The sequence below is a fragment of the Hemiscyllium ocellatum genome, chromosome 34 (assembly GCF_020745735.1).
Source record: "Hemiscyllium ocellatum isolate sHemOce1 chromosome 34, sHemOce1.pat.X.cur, whole genome shotgun sequence".
Lineage (NCBI taxonomy): Eukaryota > Metazoa > Chordata > Chondrichthyes > Orectolobiformes > Hemiscylliidae > Hemiscyllium > Hemiscyllium ocellatum.
The window spans coordinates 10,684,084-10,703,292 of NC_083434.1; the positions used below are offsets into that span (position 1 = coordinate 10,684,084).

A 19,209-nucleotide genomic window follows, 5' to 3' on the forward strand; every position below is an offset into this window, starting at 1 on the left:
TGGAAACATGCTCCTTTTTATCTACTTAGCAAAAATTACTCACCAGGCCCTTTTAAAACATCTAAGACACTGCCCTGCTTCAGAGTTTTAGCAGGTTTCAATAACCCATCACAATCTTCACTTTTTCTCTCGTTTGTTGGTGTAGAAACAGAAGGCGATGTGGTGCATTTCGCTATAAATATTGCAAAAAAAGGTGTTGTCAAGAGTCAAGCTGTCATTGGCTGATTTTAATTTACAGAGTAAAAGTATGCATACCTGCATTAATGGAAGGTCTGGCAGATACAAAGACAAGTGGCACGGATTTGTCAATCGGTTCACTAAAGGTAAATCCAGTCTGTGTTTTGGTAGAAAAAAAAAGTGTTTGAAAAAAAATGAATCAATTCTGTTACAAGTGGAGGCAGGATTATATACTGGTTGTTAATGCTGCCACTTCACATTCAATAGCTTGGAGATTGAACGGAATGGTTTCAAATCAACGACTCAATTTGTACATATTAATTCGGAAGACGCACATACATGGTTTGAAAAGATTTCCAAACATTAAAACTTAAAAATTAGGGCTTAAAATATACTTACAGACACTGAAATAGGTTGCAGATTTGCCTCAGTTGCTTTTATATTTGGTATAGAAAAGGTAAAGGCAGCGTTACTTGGATTGGATACCACTACCTGCACATGAATAAAGAGGGACTATTATAACATGCATACATGGATTACAGAGCTGCTTATTTTCCACCAGCATTACTTAACTATTTCTTACCTTGGCCTAAACAAACAGACAATAGATCCGATTCTATGTTTGCAAAACTGCTGTCAAAGGCCACAAAACTTCTCTTACCACCCCAAGGATGGATGTTTAGACAAATGCTTATTTGCACACAGGTTAAACAGGTGTACTTGGAAGTCTGTTAAAATGAATTAAATCTTAACTTTTAGATTCATGTTCCTGAGAAGTGCGAGGGGGAGAGAAAGTGGCCAATAAGTAAAGCCAGAAGTCTTTCTATTAAAAGAAACTGAATCTCAACTTCAAAAAGATACAAACTTACACCTTTTCGATAAGCTGCAAGATAAGATCATACTCCCATGTTTAAACCTACAACGAACATTTATAACTTGATTGCAAAGGGTATACTTCATTATGCAATTGCATGACAAAGCTATTACCAGGAATTCCCAGGACAGTCACAGATGCACTGGCATGAACTGGATGCAATCTTCAGAAATAGATATATACTATACAAAAACAAGAATAAAACGTGCAAAAGGACGATACCTTGTCAGGAAAAGGTGTTACAGTAGATATTACAGATGAAGGAGCTGTGGAAGGAGAGCCAAAGTTGAAGGTTGGCAATGTTGTGTTTTTAATTGGTAAAGATACTTCAGGCAATTCAGGGGCTAGGGCCTTTACCTGTAAACAGCACAATATTTACAACTTCATTACTCATACACAAATAAACAGTATTTGACAATGAACAAACAAACTGCATCATTCCCACAAAAATGGCACATAAGACTGCAACTCATGCCTATTTGTGATGCCATGTACAATGCACTGATTGTGCCTAGTAAATTGACAAAGAATAAAGACCTCCACCAATGCCATCTATTGTATCCATTGCACCCGATGTGTTCTCCTCTACATCAGGGAGACAAAGCCTCTTGGCAGATCATTTGAAAGAACATCTCTGGGACTCCTGTACCAACCAACATCACCACCCTGTGGTTGAACAATTCAACTCACCCTCCCACTCTGCCAAGGACATGCAGGTCCTGGGCCTCCTCCATCGCCCGATGCCTGGAGGAAGAGTGCCTCATATACCATCTTGCACCCCTGCAACCACATGGGATCAGTATGGATTTCAACAGTATCCTCCTTTCCCTTCCCCTCACATTATCCCAGTCCCAAGCCTCCAACTTGGCACTGCGTTCCTGACCTGCCCATCACCATTCCCATCTATCCACTCCACCCTCCTCTCCGACCTACCACCTTCTCCCTCACCTTCATCTACCTACTGCAGTCTCAACTACCTTTCCCCCAGTTCCACCCATCTCCCATTTATCTCTCAGCATGCTGGCCCACAAACCACATCCCTGAAGGGTTTATACCCGAAACGTCAATTCTCCTGCTCCTCGGATGCTGCCTAATCTGCTGTGCTTTTTCAGCACCATACTGTTTTAGGCTAGTGTTCAGCTGTCTTTCAATGTTGGAAATAACATCTGACATGACTGCGACAAAGGTAAACTATACATCATCCAACTGAAACCTCAATTTGTCACAAAATCCTCCTCTCGAGTCTCTCAACTGCCAGTTAAGTGCAATCTTGTGTCATGGATGGTGTCAAGCTTTAAGGAGTTTTGTTGGAGCTGCACTCATCCAGCTAAGTGGATAGTCCTTCATCATTCTCTGAATTTGACCTTGTAGATGGCTTTGGGGAGTCCTTACCAACGAACACCTTTTGTGGCAAATGGTCAGACTCTCTGAAGGTTTGGCTTGAATACCACGAAGACGACAATGTCATTGTCCAGGAAACTGCAATACCACAATCTAACAGTTTTGATAAAGTAATGCTGAAATAGACAATATTTTTTATATATCTTGGCTCCACAATCAACAGTTGTCTTTCCCGTGATACTGAAAGGGACATTTGCATTAGAAAAGCTGCCTTTGCTCTGCCCAAGTTGAATAGGAGTATAAAACAATAACAGCCTGACTGAAAACATCAAACTACAACAAACCAACCTTGGGTCCTCAGTACACTCCTCCACAGAGAAATCTATAGAATTTATGTTAGGTAAGAGATAAGATCGAACAGTTTCCGTCTTTACTGTCTCAGACATATCTTCAACATCTCTTCGTAGCTCAAGATCTGCAGTTCAGAGGTCCTGGAACATGCAACTTCCATCAGTACACAGACAATGCTAAGCGAAAGATGCTGGTGATTGTCTGACCACATTTATCAAATGGATGATAACTGTATAACAAAGGCCCTTAGGATGCACTGGCAACTGCCTGCAAGGCTGCCATATCTTTGTTTAAGGATATCTACAAGTGAGAAATTAAGATGACAACACGACACTGGAAGACACTAATGGCCAACTACTTGGAACTACATTGGAAATGAGAGTAGAATCACGATATCCTGAATTGCCTTAGCCAATTGAGCTAAGTAGAGGTCAGCAAACTGTGTAAATTCTCAGCTCGCAGTATTCCTCTGCAGCAAATGCAGCATACACTAACAAGACAGAATGGGTCTTGGGGCTTCTGAGCCATACTAATGCTTAACAGAGTGCTGGCCACTGCAGTGCAAACCATTGTCTCACAAGATGGAAGGTTGCTGCCAAAGAAACTGCAATAGAACACAGAGTGCAAAAATAATGTTTATGAACGGTATGGTACAGCTTTTAAGTGGCAAAATCCATCACATTGAGTAATAAGTCAAATAGATATTGCTTATGCAATAAAATACTTGATTTCGAAAACATGCAAGAAATACACTGCTGAACTTTCAGCTTATAAAGAAAGTTACTCAACAGTATTTCCGTTGATGCTTGTAAATCTAGCAAGTGTAAAAATTAGGAGATAATTTGATCTAACCTCCTGTGCACCTCTAGAGGAGTAATGTCCTTTATCTCTCTTCATTTTTCCTCCAGCTCCTCCGGATGCAAGACCATTGGTTGCATGAGAACTAATGATTTGATACGAATAGCTATCACTGCAACAAAAATAAATGAGTGCATTAAAGAAAAACAAATTATGATACATTTTAAAACTTCTGTCTGAAAGTAATTCAGTGCTAACCACATAAAGAATACCCTACCTTTTTGTTGCTTGAAGACTGATTTCAGGGATAGGTAATTTCTCTTTCACACTCTAGAAATACAAGGAAATTGAAATTCGATACTTTTACAGTAAGTTTTTGATATGCATAAGACCTCAATTTATTTTATTTCAAGTCAAGTCACATTCAAAATCAGTCAACTTAAACAAAAATCTGTTACTCATTTAAAGGTGTACTTTAAACCACATGGTATTGGGTTATCATTGATATTTGCTTACAAACTCAGTTACAGATATCCTTGTTTCTCTTCCCCTCTTCTCACTACTTCACTTGACTAGTCTTTTGGGGCCCTCTTGTGGCACAGTGGTAGCATTCTTACCCCTGGAGTAGGAGGCACGGATTTGTGTTCCATCTGCTCCAGAGTGTGTAATAACATCTCGGAACAGGTTGACTAGAAAAATTATTTAAATGAAGAAAAACTTAAACAAAAACAAAAATTGCTGGAAACCTCAGGTCTAGCGGCATCTGTGGAGACAAAGCAGGGTTAATATTTCAGGTCCAATGACCCTTATTCAATTCCGTTCCAGACCTGTTGGGTTTTTACAGCAATTTCTGTTTTTATTTTAACTTGGGTATACAATTGGCTTAGTTAGGTGACAGAGTGGTGGGTGGCTCTTTTCCTGACTGCAAGTTGGGGTCTAGGAAGTCATTACTAGGTTTTTTTTTGTTTTCCCTCTGCCGCTGTATTGAGTAGCTTCTCATTCTTGGTGATTTCAACCTCCATCTCAACTCCTCTTGTTCTTGATCGAGTTTACTGCACTTGTTTTGTATCTAAATCACTTCTTTCATACAATCTGTCCTACAACCATAGACGACCACCTTACTATCACGTCTTCACGCAGAGAATTCTAACTCTTGATGCCATAATCTCTGACCATTTCCTTTCATCACGGCCTAGCCATATTCCCCTACCTCCCCATACCACCCTTTCGACGTCAATCCTTTAGGGGGTGGGGCAAGAGTCCAAGTCACTTACCTTCCAAATATTCATCCTCTGATCTTTAATTCATCACAAGATTCCCAGAAGCTGTTGATTCACTAAATTTCTCAATGTCCATCACCAAGACAGCCTCAGCAGCACCACCACTCACTAAGCTGGTCAAGTTCTAAAGGACATAGCTACTAGAATGGTCTACAGCTGGCTGGAAAGGAACTAAGAGGGCACTGTATACTTGACTTCAGCCTCACCAATTTGTGTACCACAGATGGATTTGTCCATGACAGTATCAGGAGGAGCAATCACCACATTGTCTTTGCAGAGACAAGTCCCACCTTCAGTGAGGATACCTTCCATTGTGCTAATTAGGATAGATTTCAAACAGATATAATAGTGTGGGAAAGTGGGACTAGGTAAGAATGTATTTTTGGCAATACAGACTCACTGGGCTGAAGGGACTCTACTATACTATAACTTTCCAAGGGCAGAAGACACATGGGAACACCACCACTTGAAAGCTCCCTCCAAGCCACTCACTATTGCTATTTCTGGGTCAAAGTTCTCAAACTCCCTAACAGCATTGAGAGTACGTACCTATACTAAATGGACTGCAATGGTTCAAGACTACAGTTCACCAATACATTCTCAAGGGCATTTGGTAATGGGCAATAAATGCTGGTCTAACCAGCAAAACCCATATCCCATGAATAAATAATTTTCAAAAGAATCACATCTTCTTCAGAACCTTTGATGCCCTTGCCCCAATTAAAACTATTATTCTTTCCCACCCCAATTGCTTTTCTTGCTATGCCAGCGATCCCACTCCCATACGTCTAAGTGAGAGATGTATACCTTTGATTGCTATACAGTATTTGGCAAAGTCACTGAAAAACATAACCAGGTCTTGCTCTCTGTCATTGCAAAAATCCAGCAAGATAAACAACAGTCAGCTTCCTTTCTTCTCCAGTGTCTTTTTACATCAAATGCCCCCATTTCTTAGAACAAGGGAGACTACCTCCCAGATCTCTTTTAAAATAAAAAAAATACAGATTAACCGGTCATTTGCCACTGTTGCTTTCCTCTAATTATAACCCACAAGGTTAAAATTCTAAGGATTCCTCTCAATCTAGAATTTGAAGCTTAGACGAGTTCTTATCATTGCATTTTCAAATCCATCTTATCAAACAAACTCATTGTTATTCTCTTGATATTATTTCTACAAAACTGCTGACCACTGAATTTTTATAGCTCTTCTGTTGAAAGTATTAATGGCTCCCCTTCTTACTCTCCCTCCGCAACCCCCCTCCCCACCTCCAACCAGGTATTGCTCATTCTCCTTCGAACATGACATCATCAGCCTTCTCTATTCTTGTAAACCACTATCCTGTCTTAATCTCCCTTCCCCTTCCAAATTCCTTGAATGTTTAACTGCCTTCCAAACTCACGTGCCAACTTGCTCCCAACTTTTTGTTTGACTCCTTCCATAGCTTCACATTTATCAGCATTAAACTGGATCTGTCAATTTCATCAGCCTATCATCCAGAAGTTTATTATTCAGCGATTGTATTCAAAATCTATTAAGGCCTCAATGTTACTGTAATCCCCTTTTGATCTAAACACATGTCCCTATCTGACTTCTTGAGCATTCCTGATTAAAGATATCCACCACCAGCACTACACAGCCACAAGCTGTTTGAATATAAATGACTTGGAGTTTAATTTCTAAATTTACAGATTATTCAAAGTTGGCAACAAACAGTAAGCAACACTGCAGAAGGCTTCAGGAGCTGTATGCTATAAGACTCAGCTGGAAGGGAGGATCCTTTAAAAAAAACACATTCAAGAAATTTACTTAAGAGTTTATGTTCAATATTCCAATTAAACATGAGCATTTTTTATCCAAACAAACACATCAATTACATTAAGCTATAAATCTGTGAAACCCAAACTGCATACATGCATATTAAAATAAATCTGAATGTCAATAGTGTCAGTCGGTAGACTTCAAAGACACATTTCTTTGCTCATGTCGGCAACCCACTTAAGACTTCAACAGTTCAAACATGACAAGATTCCTAAACATCACCTTAACTAAACAGGGAGCAAAGGAATACACATAGATTGAAGAGATGGGCAGAGAAATGGTAGATGGAGTTCAATCCAGGCAAACATGAGGTGATGCATTTTGGAAAATCCAATTTAATGTGAATTTTACAATAAATGGAAAAGTCCTGGGGAAAATTCATGTACAGAGAGATCTTGGTGTTCAGGTCCGTTGTTCCCTTCATTTGGGGAGGGGGGGATTGAGTACAAGAGTCAGCAGGTCATGTTACAGTTGTATCAGACTTAGGTTCGGCCGCATTTGGAATATTGCTTGCAGTTCTGGTTGCCACGTTACCAAAAACGTGTGGATGCTGTGGAGAGGGTGCACAGGAGGTTCACCAGGATGCTGCCTGGGGTGAAGGGCGCTAGCTATGAAGAGAGGTTGAACAGATTAGAAATATTTTCATTAGAAAGACGGATGTTGAGGGGGGACCTAATTGACAGGGTGGATAGCAAAAAGCTTACCCCCCAACCCCACAGTGCAGAACGCAATTACTAGGGATCATGAGTTCAAAATGAAAGGGGAAAGATTTGGGGAGATATGCATGGAAAGTTCTTTACGCAAAGGGTGGTGGGAGCCTGGAACGTGTTGCCAGTGGAGGTGGTAGAGACAGGAACAATAGCGTCACTTAAGATGTATCTAGACAGATGGACAGGGAGCAAAGGAATACAGACCTTTAGAAAATAGGCCACAGGTTTAGAAAAAGGATCTGAATCGGCAGAGGCTTGGAGGGCCGAAGGGCCTGCTCCTGTGCTATAATTGTTTTTGTTCTTTTGAATATATTATTTTATTTAACCATGAATTCACTGTAAAAAAAAAGGACAAGGGAACACCACTAACAATAAACAGCAAGAGTTTTCAATTCCAAATAGTTGATTTCAAATCACAATTTGCCAAAATTATCTTTGGAGATGTAAAATAGCAGCAAAACACAAATAAGTAAAGTGGAACTGTGAAAATAAATTATGAAAAAAAAAGTTACTAAGATAATTTACAGGTATAGGGAAAGTCAGGAATAGAAACAGGGTACAAAAGAGACAAGGACAATTTAAGAGCACAGACAATAGTACCAAAATTCTGTAAATATTAATTTTCATCAGTATATACCAGGGACATGGATCAAGTGGACACTGAAAAATGAGAACATTTTGAATAAAGAGGACAGTTATTAAATAACGAGAAAAACAAATTCAGGCACAGAGGTTATCACGGTTTTAAACAAAAAAGCCCCACTACAGGCTGTACCCTGATCTCAAATGATTCTCAGTTTCTTCAATGAGTGTCGTTCCAAAACAATGTCAGAAGTCAGGATGTTCTGTGGTGATCACAATTGCTCAGTACCATTCACAACTCTCCGGACGCTGAAGAAAATGCTTGCATGCAAGATCTGAATAGCATCCAAGTTTGGGTTAGTGATTTACAAAACAAATTTATGCCAACTGAGTGCCAGGCAAGACAATTTCCAACCGATAATTGAATTATCCCATCATAACATTGAAAAGACGTTACCTTTGCCAAGGTTTACACCATCAACAGATTTGGGAGGGAGGGTGGGGTTTACCATTAACCAGCCATATAAATACTGTAGTGACAAGGGCCACATGTTTTGCAATAACAGACTTAGCTGACTTCACAATGTTGCCCATCATCTACAAGTTACAAGTCACGAATGTGATGGATTACTCTCTACATGCCTCCATGAATACAGCCCTCAAACTCTCAACAACATTCACAACAAAGCAACTGATGTGATTGCTCCCTTATCCACCACTTTAAATATTTACTCCATCCATCACCAATACATAGCAATGAACACAAGGAACTCTGTCCCTGTAAGCACTCTGGGAGCACCTGCATCATCTGGTCTGCATCTATTTGAAAGTGACTCACCACCAGTTTCTCAAGGCCAATCGCAGATTCACAACAATGTTGGCTTTACTTGCAATGCTCACATTACAAGAACGGGAAAAGCTCCACTTCTGGTCACTGAATTCGACAGTAACTTTGGAAGTGCACACAGAATGTTGCTGTCAAGGTGTCTATACTCTTCCACTGGGTGTAATGCAAAGATTTCCACACTACAACCTCCAACACAACTTGTTGAAATCTTTCTCATCTCAGTTATTAGTCTGTCTGTAAAAAACCTCAAAGTAGTTCCAACTTGCTCAGAGGTATGGATAGGTTCTTCATAGTGAATTGTTAGCATTGTTAAAATTAACTACTTGGGCCAAAAAGTTAATCTTATAAATGTGGAATAACAAATTTCTCCATAATGATAAAAAATCTCACTTCATTATTTTAAGGTAGCTTGTTTTAGCACTGATCTTAATGCAATTATATTTATTTAATAAACGTCAATGATACTAAATTTCATTATTTTTCTAGCATGGTGAGAGGAGCTGGCCAATTCATTTCCTTACTTATAACACCACTGGGAATAGAGAAACTATGACTGACAGAGAACTGGATGTTCCTGGGTAGCTTTCTCAGACAGCAGCAGGACATCCCTTCGCTTTATGAATGATCACAAAATCCATCAACAGTTTTCCTTTTTAACCTCACAATAACCCCTTACTCCACAAACATGGCATTTTTACATTTTAAAAGAATATAAGAAAATGATACAAAAGGAATTTCTGCATTTGATTAACAACTTTTTGGAAAAAAAAGTAGTGGAAGAGGACTGGTGGGTAATGTTATATTCACTGATAGCATAAAAAGTCATAATTAAGAATGCTGATGTACAAGCAATTGGAGACCAGTCAACTTATCAGGGAGCAGAAGAAATAACAGAATCCAAACTAAAGAAGAACATTTTTTTAAAAATCTAGAAATTTAACGTATTTCAACATAAATTTCAAAAGGAAAAAGCTTGCTTGAGCAACTTCGTTAGATTTTCTGAACAAGCGGCGGTAATACAGGTGGAACTTGGAGATATCCAAAAAAAAACCTTGGATAATGTAACTCAACAGAGAGGAGAAACACGGACAAAGCGGGTACGGCTAGCTGAAACACAGCGGGGAGGAGAGAAAGCAGATGGGCTGAGAATAACTGAACTGAAAAGCAGAAAAGTTATGCTAAACTTCTATCAAGTCTTGGTTAATCCACATGTGGAGCACTGTGCGCAGTTGCCGTCAACATATTATACAAATGATATAAAGGCATTGGAGAGGGTGCAAAAAAGATTTATGGAACCAGAACCAAGCTTATACCTGCCAGAAAAAAAAAGAAGAGCTTTGGCCCTTTGTTTCTTAAGATGAGATGGCTGAATGACCCAATAGATCCCTTTCCAATTATGACAAGCTTTGCGAGCATAGACTCCAAACACTTCCACTTGTTGACAGCAAGACCAGAAGCTGTGAATAAAAGATGGTCACCAAGAAATAATGTGGGAAATTCAGATCAAAATTCTTTTGAGACAGCGACTTACTCCTAAAGAAATTGGTTGACATCGATATTATGGATACACTTATATTGACAAGCAGGACAGGGAACGGATACAAGGTTATGCTGAAAGGAGTTATTTCAGATGATAATAAAAAAATGAGAATTTAATCAAATTCAACTAATAAAGGTATTAAGGAAATACAAAATGCATATACTTTTAAAAATACTTATTTCTTACATTATTTTGATTTTCTGTCCTGTCAATATGTCTGTTACTCTGCCCTCCAGGTGTCAGAGACGGTTTGAAAAATATGGATCTATTAGTTGCTCCTGAAACAATCACAGGTGTTTGAAGTTTCTGTACCGGAGGACCTTGTGCTTCCAGCTGAAAAATAAACAAATAGAATTTTATAATTTAAGTAACGATTGTAATTTGGTTTCTAGTTGTAATTGTGGGGTATTTTAGTTAGAATTACTGTAAAATCTTTTTTTCCATACAATAACAGCACTGAACATTTCATAGCACTAAAGTGCGTGTATAGCATAATGAATAAACAACAAAACTATCACCACCCAGTAGGAGCTAAATATATCAGCTGCTCTGACTTTATTGTGTTTCTGCTACTGAAGGTCAACTTTCTTTTCTTCACTCACAGGATGAGGGTATCTCTGGCTATGTCATTTATTGCCCACTCATTGTCCAAAGGGTAGTTAAGAGTCAACTAAATTGCTGTGGGTCTGGAATCACATAAACCAAATCGGGTAAAGACTTCCCTAAAGGTCATTAGTGAACCAGATGAGTCCAACAGGCAACAGGTTCATGGTCATCATCATACTAATAATTGCAAATTTTTTACTGAATTCAGCTTCTACCATCTGTCATAGTGGGATTTGAACCCTGGGTCCCCAGAAGATTAGCTAAATTTCTGGATTAATAGTCTAGCAATAATACCTCTAGGCCATTGCCTCAACTACACTGCTCAGCACATTGGCAGGACGCCAACATTTTTTTAAAGAACAAACACTGCAGGAACTTTCAACAATGTCTTTAGTGGCGATCTGAAAACTGGGAAGCTTTGCTCAGAACAACAAAAAAAAAATCCAACTACTAACAGCATATCCTAAAGGTGCAGGGGAGGGGATAATTCAACACATCTCAATTCTTTTTGGCTACATCTCCAAGACTGGATGACAAAACACAGGATAACACTTCTCTGTTTACATTGCTCTAACAAATTTAGACTAGATGCTCATTTGCTACAAGCAGCTGAGGTGGTAGTGCAGACTGGAAGCTAGTGACCAGCAGTGCGCCACAATGATTAGATTAGATTACTTAGTGTGGAAACAGGCCCTTCGGCCCAACAAGTCCACACCGACCCGCCGAAGCGCAACCCACCCAGCCCCCTACATTTACCCCTTACCTAACACTGCGGGCAATTTAGCATGTCCAATTCACCTGACACGCACATTTTTTGGACTGTGGGAGGAAACCGGAGCACCCGGAGGAAACCCACGCAGACATGGGGAGAACGTGCAAACTCCACACAGTCAGTCGCCTGAGTCAGGAATTGAACCCGGGTCTCAGGCACTGTGAGGCAGCAGTGCTAACCACTGTGCCACCGTGCCGCCCACGATCAGTGCTGGGACCACTGCTTTTCATCACTTATGTAAATGATTTGGATGTGAACATAGGAAGTATAGTTAGCAAGTTTGCAGATGACACCAAAAGCTGGAAGAGTAATGGACAGCGAAGGTTACCTCGAGTACAATGGGATCCTGATCAGATGTGTCAATGGGCCAAGTAACAGCAGATGGAGTTTAATTTAAATAGATGAGTGGTGAGGCATTTTGGAAAGGTGAATCAGGGCAGGACTTACACACTTAATGGCAAGGTTCTGGGGAGTGTTGCTGAACAAAGAAATCTTGGGGTGCAGGTTCATATATCTTTGAAAATGAAGTTGCTGGTAGACAGGATAGTGAAGGCCGCATTTGATATGCTTTCCTTTATTGGTCAGAGCACTGAGTACAGGAGTTGGGGAGTCATGTTGCAGTTGTTAGGCCACTTCTAGAAAATTGTGCACAATTCTGGTCTCTTTCCTGGGGAGGTTGGAGAGAATCCTGAGGGACAGGATTTGTGTGTATTTGGATAGGCAAGGACTGGAGCATCTGAGGCTGAGGAATAACATTATAGAGATTTATAAAATCATGAGAGTTGTTTTCCCTGGAGTGGGGAGTCCAGAATTAGAGTGCATAGATTTAGGATGAAAAATGTAGAAGGCGTCTAAGGGGCAACGTTTTCAGACAGAGAATGGTGCATGCCTGGAATAAACTGCCAGAGGAAGAGGTGCAGGCTGGTACAATTAGAATGTTTAAAAGGCATTTGGATGGGTATATGAATAGGAAAGGGTTTAGAGGGATATGGGCCAAGTGCTAGTAAATGGGACTAGATTAGGTTAGGATATCTAGTTGGCATGGCAAAAGTGGTTTCCAGCATCTGCAGTCCTCAGAGTCTAGATTAGAGTGGTGCTGGAAAAGCACAGTAGGTCAGGCAGCATCCGAGAAGCAGGAAAATCAACGTTTTGGGCAAAAGCCCTTCATCAGGAAACTCTGTCTGGTTGGCATGGATAAGTTGAACCAAGGGGCCTGTTTTTGTACTGTACACCTCTATCTAAAGAAATCTGCATCTCCCAGTTCAAAGACAAATGAATAAAGTGTTGCCAGATAATGTATCAAGCTTATATGGATTCAACATGAAAATACAGCTCACTTTTTTTTTAAAAAAAGCAGTAGAAAAGATCCCCTTTCAAGTTACATTTTTCAAGTCAGACCTTCAAACACAATGTACACATTTATAATAAAGATTGCACAACATTCTACCTTTCTCATTTTGGACTGCCAACCAGTTGCATCAATGGTACTTTTCTCCAAAGACTGAAACAAAACGTATAAGCATGATCAGAGCTATGGAAGAATAAAATATTAATTCAGATAAAGAGTAGAGGGAGAGGCAGTTTTAAATTATTCTGCCCCCTCTTATAAACAATTTTAATCAACACACTGAGCTCGAGTGCTGTTGGCAAAATTATATTGAATATCCCATGAGTGGCAATCAAGTAAGTGGTTCTGGTGCTCAAATACAAGTAGCTCTGCTGTTACATGGGAGTTGCTTTCCTGTGCAACCCCACACTATACAAAAATCGTTCAATACAAAATGTTGGCAAAATAATTGCATTATTGCCAACACACACTTTAAACGTTTGTGTTTCACGAATCACATTAAAGCCAAATAGGAGAAAGCATTATAGGAGAACGACCTCTATGTTTAAAGAACTGAAAGAGGCTGCACGCTTACAGATACTCTTTAACTTTCCATGTATCCAATGACAGAAGTCCTACACTAACAGTATTTTTGAGATCCTTAGAATATCAAAACATGCCTTACATTCAATTAATTGATGTTCATCGTTGATATCTTAAAACTGCAAGGAAGATTAGCTCGAACAGAACAGAATATATGCCAATGATGTTAAGATTTAGAATCTCTCAAAGAATAAATTGAGAACATTTATAACGCAAGCTTAGGGCAACTTAATGCAAAGTAAACCTGGAAATGAAAAGTAAATACCAAGACAATGCTGAGAAAGCCAAGAAAATCCAATTCTTATAGAAAACTGCCAGAGACTTACCATGGACAATGGAGATGTCACTGTTGAAGGAATTCTTTTAGCATCCTGAAAGCATAGAAAATAACATTTAAAAATGGTTTTCCCTTAAACAATTTAAATATTTGGTTTTATTCCCCTTGTTAGATCATAGAATTTCCACACAGTGGAAAGAGACCAATCGGCCAATCGAGACTGCACCAACCCCCTGAAGAGAATCTCACCCAGACCAAGCTCCTCCTCCCAGATTTCCCCAGCCCCACATTACATTGACTAATTCACCCACCTTGCACATCCTTGAACACCACAGGACAATTTAGCATAGTCAATCCACCTCACCTAGCATCACTATTTCTTTCAAGTCTCTTCACACCAAAAGCAAAGTGTAAGACTTATCACAACTTCAAGTAGCACTCTCTGGCATCTTATTGTGGTTCTCTTTAACTTCGTTCCTTGCAAAGTGCCTTGCTTTCATCATAATTCCTTACTCCTAAAAGGGGGTCACAGCATTATGCTTAATGTGTCACGTCATATTTTGTCTGTTAAAAAAAGGATTTTAAAAATGCATAAGATGTGGGCATCAGTGGCTAGGTTAGCATATATTACCTGTACCTAAATGGCACAAACTTTACAAACCGTTTTATTTAAATATAATAAAAAATACCATACATAAATTGCAGATGCCAAAGTATTAAACTTCTGACTAGTGAATCCTCATGGAATTGAAGTACACACTGAGGTTAATCCTTCAAAAAGTGATTTATTTCTATGAGCAATTTTAAATGTAAACATCTAAGATTTAAATTACGGATTCTATTAACTCTTTAACACAATGAAACGACTGAACCAAGAGAAACATAAATTGTGGTGCAGACTTGTTTTGGCATTCTTGCAAGATGGGGAATAGTTTAGGAATTGTCTGTATGCTAGGAACACCAGAACATCAACAAAAAAACGCGAAGTAATATACAGTAGTCAAATCGGACTTGAAATGTTAACTGTGTTTCACGCTCCACAGGTGCTCCCGTACTTTTGATTTTGATGTCAGATTTCCAGTATCCACAGCATTTTGAATTTATAAAAAGGATTAGACTTACACTTAGACAAACCTGGAAACTCAGCCAATGACAATTCATCTACTTGCAATGCAGGTTTTTGATAATAGAATTACATCAACTGCATCCAAAATAATTCAAATATTTTACAGGACAATGGACTTATGAAGTTCAAATTACCTGGTGGAAACCATGAAGTAATAGAAGACTTACAGCTAAAGGACTTGACATCTTTTCTAAAGATTGAAGGATGCGTCTGGCAGTGGCACTCGTCACTCCATAAGATGGTGAACTTGCTGGTTTTGCTTTCATCTGTCTCCTTATTGGCACCTGGTGTTAGATTCATAGATTTTGTGAAAATATGTAGAACCACGCATGAAATCTCTCATCTTAATTGTCCTATATTTAAAACTAATGAGAGGTACAAACACTTGACACTTGTTCAAATCTTCGCGGGACTCAGGGTTGCAGGGGGATTTGCAGTACATATTGTTATTGTTACATTAATAAGTTGTGTTTCCTTCCCTTTCCATCTGTAGTGCAAATGCGAGAACCACCTCAGAATATTGCACATTTTGTACAGAAACAAGGCACGTGCATTTGAACCATGGCGGTGGTGTGTTGACTGGCAGAAAACAGGTGCACTGGACATCACAGAATCCTTCACAAGAAATTTAATACAGTCAAAATTGCATTCCAGATTGACTGGGCATATGAATTTTTGCTCCATGTGCAAATCACATTAGAACAAATAACGTAGTGCTCCAGTGGACGCGTGCTTCTACTTTTAGAACTGTGCAAATAAACTGTACAGAGTTACATTAAAGACATGATGCTGTCCAATGAACTTAAATACAGCTCCAGACATTTATACTTAAACATACAAACAAACCGATGTACACTTAAATAGCACCTTCCAACACTTCAGGATGTTGCAAAAAAAATTTCCAGGTAATGAAGAGCTATGGCTGTTGATATATTTTTGCAATCATAGAAGCGGCCAAACTTTGTATAATGTGAAATTTGAAGGTGCTCTGGCATACTGCTTGTGTTCACCAACTTTGGCGTTTGAAAGTTAGCTTGGTACTACTTTTTGCAACACTTTAAGGCAATTTTGCACCTAATACAAAATCAAGATGATGTCAATTCAGTTGAACTTATTTCATCTTTTACACCACCATACAAGTGAAAATCTCTTTTGCAAGCCAAACACAAATCAACATTAAGTAACCCAGAAGATCAAACAGGGGATGTGTTTTAATTTGAGTTTTCTAAGATATAAATGGGTCACTACCTTCACCCTTGGTCTGCTTTGCCCTGAATGACCTTTGCATGTAAATAAATTAATTGGAGAACACAAGTGATTTACTGTTGGTTAATAGACTAAAAAAACAGGTGATTTGTTGGTACTGTTCAGTACTGTACTGTGTAATAACACTTCTGGAAACAAAAAGTAAAATAAATAAATGCATTCCTCTGGCTCGTGATACGGTGGCATTTACACTCGATTCAAGTGACACCTGCTCCAGAGGTGAGATACCATCTCTGAACAGGTGGATTACAAAATATCTAAAAATGGGTCAGTGCCTTCTTTTCGAAGCTCCATGGCAGTAGTACAAAAATAATTCTAAGATTATCTCATCAACACAACAACGTTTTAAAATTATAAACTGTGTTTTAAACCAGCATGGAAGTCAAGGAACCATCAGACCCTGGAGTTTTGTACTGAAGCGGTCTACTTTGGAGAAATTTATCATTACTTAAGAAAATGAACATATAACAGAAGATGCAAATATTATAAATTCTTAGACCAGTAGGTCTGTCTGTTTGACGCAAGTCAGGGTTATATTTTGAATTACAGCAGCTATTTTAAAAACTAGGATCTCAAGGAAAAAAGGTACCTTGAGTCTGTTCATCCGTTCAACAAAGATTGTAGGTGATTTGAATGTGATCACAACTTAATTTTGCAGCCTGTTCACCAAAATTGCGATTTTCTTTATTGATAAAGTCATGTCTGATTCAGCCCTGAATGTTCTTAATGCTGCTCAATGAACTCCAAAGATGTAAAACTCTTAAGAAATTTTGTACCTCAAACTTAAACAGGAGACTTTCCATTTTAAAAATCAGTTGTCCACCCTAGCTCTAAAATATCCAAGGATAATCATCCCCTCATTACCTACCCTGTTAAACCGCCCTGAAATTCACAATTCCAATCAGCTCACCACTCATTCTATTAAGTGCCAGCAAATACAGGGGCAAGTTCTCCTCAAAAGCCAACCCCTTCAGCCCCAACTTCAAATAATCCTTTTCAATCACTGATTTTCATGTCGAAGAACAAAAACATGCAGATAAAGAAACACGAAGAGAAAAGCAGCACTGATTCAGCAGTTCGCTTTACCTGATACGGTGTACTTCGAGTTTGGGAAGTTCTTCCTACTGCTGCTGCTGCCCCACCATAAGTAGTCTTGCCAGGATAGAAAGGAGAATCCCCAAGCTGGCTTGAATTTAGTAAAGAAGTACTAATAAAAGACTGGAAAAAACAAGAGTATTTTGAATTTCACAAGTTTACATTATATGGTGACTATTCAATGATTACAAACAACATCAATTTTTCATAATTGTACTTACTGGAGGTGAACTTCCAAATGCAGACAAATTAAAAGATGGCTTTTTCAAGCTCACAGCAGGTTGCTGGGGAACAGAATGAGACCGCTCCCCGTCTGGGGACCACAAATGCGGTAATGCATTTCTTGATGTTATTACATCTGCAACATTTACAACAAATAAAAATAAAACCTTCATTTACAAACAAACTTCCAATCATTAAAGAGATGGTGCGTTTTGAATGGAAGTATAAAGGCAGTTTTATTACTGAGCCATATTTCTAGATGGAACAATGCAAAAATACATGAGACAGTAGGCAAATCCACCCTTGAAAATGTTCGGAACAACAATGCACATGTTGTGCATTTTTGAGGCCATATTAGGGCAGGTGGATTAAATTCTAGTGTTGAGTTGGTAAAATTTTTTTTCCAGAAAAACAGAGAAAGAAAAAAAAGCCATAGAAAACAAATCACCATAGCACCTTTCACCATTCAAAGTTTGGGAGATGATTTGTAGCTCGGGTACTCGTTGTTGTGGTTCTGTTCGCCGAGCTGGGAATTTGTGTTGCAGACGTTTCGTCCCCTGTCTAGGTGACATCCTCAGTGCTTGGGAGCCTCCTGTGAAGCATTTCTGTGATGTTTCCTCCAGCATTTATAGTGATTTGTACCTGCCGCTTCCGGTTGTCAGTTCCAGCTGTCCGCTGCAGTGGCCGGTATATTGGGTCCAGATCAATGTGCTTATTGATTGAATCTGGAACTGACAACCGGAAGCGGCAGGTACAAATCACTATAAATGCTGGAGGAAAGATCACAGAAGCACTTCACAGGAGGCTCCCAAGCACTGAGGATGTCATCTAGACAGGGGACGAAACGTCTGCAACACAAATTCCCAGCTCGGCAAACAGAACCACAACCTTTCACCATTTCAGGACTAGCTTGCTTCATTGGAGAAAAGGAGGAGGAGAGGGGACCTAATTGAGGTATACAAGATAATGAGAGACATAGATAGAGTTAATAGCCAGAGACTATTTCCCACGGCAGAAATGACCAACACAAGTTTTAAGCTGGTTGGAGGAAAGTATAGAGGGGATGTCAGAGGCAGGTCCTTTACACAGAGTTGTGAGATTTGTGCGAAGATTTGTAGCTCGGGTGCTCGTTGTTGTGGTTCTGTTCGCCGAGCTGGAAGTTTTTGTTGCAAACGTTTCGTCCCCTGGCTAGGCGACATCATCAGTGCTCTGGAGCCTCCTGAAAAGTGCTTCTTTGATGTTTCTTCCGGTATTTATATAAATACCGGAAGAAACATCAAAGAAGCACTTTGCAGGAGGCTCCAGAGCACTGATGATGTCGCCTAGCCAGGGGACGAAACGTTTGCAACAAAAACTTCCAGCTCGGCGAACAGAACCACAACAACAGAGTTGAGAGAGCATGGAACGCATTGCCAGCAGCAGTTGTGGAAGCAAGGTCATTGGGGACATTTAAGAGACTACTGGACATGCATATGGTCACAGAAATTTGAGGGTGTATACATGAGGATCAGTGGTCGGCACAACAGCGTGGGCTGAAGGGCCTGTTCTGTGCTATACTGTTCTATGTTCTAAACTGTAATTCATCCATCATCTCCC

General features: G+C 39.4%; 1 protein-coding gene across 1 annotated transcript in view; it reads right to left on the bottom strand.

Annotated features, from left to right (window-relative positions):
• nup153 (nucleoporin 153) overlaps nt 1–19,209 on the bottom strand; it is an 80,765-nt gene that overhangs the window by 43,269 nt on the left and 18,287 nt on the right. The window contains exons 4-15 of the mRNA XM_060850009.1: nt 17,613–17,749; nt 17,383–17,514; nt 15,198–15,314; nt 13,954–13,998; nt 13,145–13,198; nt 10,506–10,652; nt 3,819–3,871; nt 3,596–3,713; nt 1,274–1,408; nt 577–669; nt 256–334; nt 44–172 (exon numbers count right to left, since the gene is read on the bottom strand). Of these exons, the coding sequence (XP_060705992.1) occupies nt 44–172; nt 256–334; nt 577–669; nt 1,274–1,408; nt 3,596–3,713; nt 3,819–3,871; nt 10,506–10,652; nt 13,145–13,198; nt 13,954–13,998; nt 15,198–15,314; nt 17,383–17,514; nt 17,613–17,749 (1,239 nt within the window). The remainder of the gene's footprint in view (nt 1–43; nt 173–255; nt 335–576; nt 670–1,273; nt 1,409–3,595; nt 3,714–3,818; nt 3,872–10,505; nt 10,653–13,144; nt 13,199–13,953; nt 13,999–15,197; nt 15,315–17,382; nt 17,515–17,612; nt 17,750–19,209) is intronic.